This window comes from Aplysia californica, unplaced genomic scaffold, assembly GCF_000002075.1.
Source record: "Aplysia californica isolate F4 #8 unplaced genomic scaffold, AplCal3.0 scaffold00047, whole genome shotgun sequence".
Taxonomy (NCBI): domain Eukaryota; kingdom Metazoa; phylum Mollusca; class Gastropoda; order Aplysiida; family Aplysiidae; genus Aplysia; species Aplysia californica.
The window spans coordinates 1,444,471-1,445,989 of NW_004797317.1; the positions used below are offsets into that span (position 1 = coordinate 1,444,471).

The 1,519-nt window shown below is 42.3% G+C and overlaps 1 protein-coding gene across 1 annotated transcript in view; it reads right to left on the bottom strand.

Annotated features, from left to right (window-relative positions):
- Window positions 1-1,519, bottom strand: part of LOC101848098 (trithorax group protein osa) — a gene marked incomplete in the record, with an annotated part of 81,605 nt that overhangs the window by 7,522 nt on the left and 72,564 nt on the right. The window contains 1 exon segment of the mRNA XM_035968253.1: window positions 959-1,078. Within this exon segment, the coding sequence (XP_035824146.1) occupies window positions 959-1,078 (120 nt within the window).

Below are 1,519 nucleotides of genomic sequence, written 5' to 3' on the forward strand. Positions count from 1 at the left end.
ACACACACACACACACACACACACACACACACACACACACACACACACACACATGCCCACTCAAACATTATCATGTACATACTCCGTTTTTTTGTGTGGGTTTTTTCAAACGCTGGAGAAACTTTAGCAAAGCTCACAATGTTAAGGTGTGGTTACACACCCCCGTTCAACCTGGTGACTTTGACGTTATGCTTTCTATTGCCATTCCACTCTTGCTTGTGGCCGTTGCTTTGACCTATTTATACGCCGTTTACTCATCTTTCAGACTAAACTGTAATTGTACTTCATGCTAGAATTATGGCTATTTAAGATGTGTGCAAAAAGAGGTCCCACGTGCCGTATTAAACTGATGAGTATATTATGATGTCTCGCTATATTGTCATTTGACACTTGTTTGTGGCTGTTGCCTTAGCCCACGATTCTCATACGGGGTGCCCACGACGGCTGGATCGGGCCAATGGACCGACTCGATCGCCTGAAACTGAAAACAAACACGTTTTTTTTTAGGCGATCAGACCCATCGGCCGATCTCATCCGTATTGGGCACCCGTATTACTTTTCCTGTCAGACCAGACTTTTGCCGTCTTCGTTACATGACTAGAATATGTTAGGGTGTGGTCACACTTTGTATTATCTTCATGACTTTGTAATGCTTCATACCGCCACTCCACCCTCTCGTGTGGCCGTGGTTATAGCCTATACTTCTTATCTACACATCCTGCAGACCAAACTTTATAATGGTGTCCGCTTTAAGTTTTTGTTTGTCAACTTTTCTTGTCACGGTCATGGGGAAACCATCACGAAGTACCTGGGGAAAGGAGAAAACTCAACAACAATAATAACAAATAATAATAATAATAATAATAATAATAATAATGACAAGGATAAAAATAATACACCATAAAGACGTGGTCTCAGTGGTACCTGTCATCCATACCAACCACAAGTTCAAACTTACAGTTGTCGGGGTCATGTTCAGCCCACGTTTGAAGGACTCTAAAGGACGGAGAGGGAATGTGCTTGCCCTTGTAGCGTATAGAGGTCTCGTCATAGTTGCCCACACCCTCCTCGCCATCTCCTGTATACCACATCATAGGGGGAAAAGGGTTGGGGGATGTGGGGTAGGAGGAGGCATCATAGGAGATACCGCGGATATTGTCCAGTGTTAATTTGAGTAAAGAGAAGCACATCGGCACGACATCGATTATTTGGTGTAGGGAAGAGACAACATAGATATTTACAGAAACAACAGAGGGAAAGAAAAGAAGTAAACCTGCCTGTCATGCCCTTAAACCACCCGTATTAGGATTAAGATTATTCGGTGCACAAAGATAGTAGATAGGAGTAATGGCTTCCCCGAAGTAACATACTCTGAGTTTCATGTTCCTACATGTAGGCCTACAGAGTAACAACTTTCAGTCTATCATGACTTGATACAGAACAACGGACTAAAAATGTAGTGATAATAAGTATTCCGAATATTTGCTTGAGTTTCAAAAAGTAAACTTATTTAAGGACC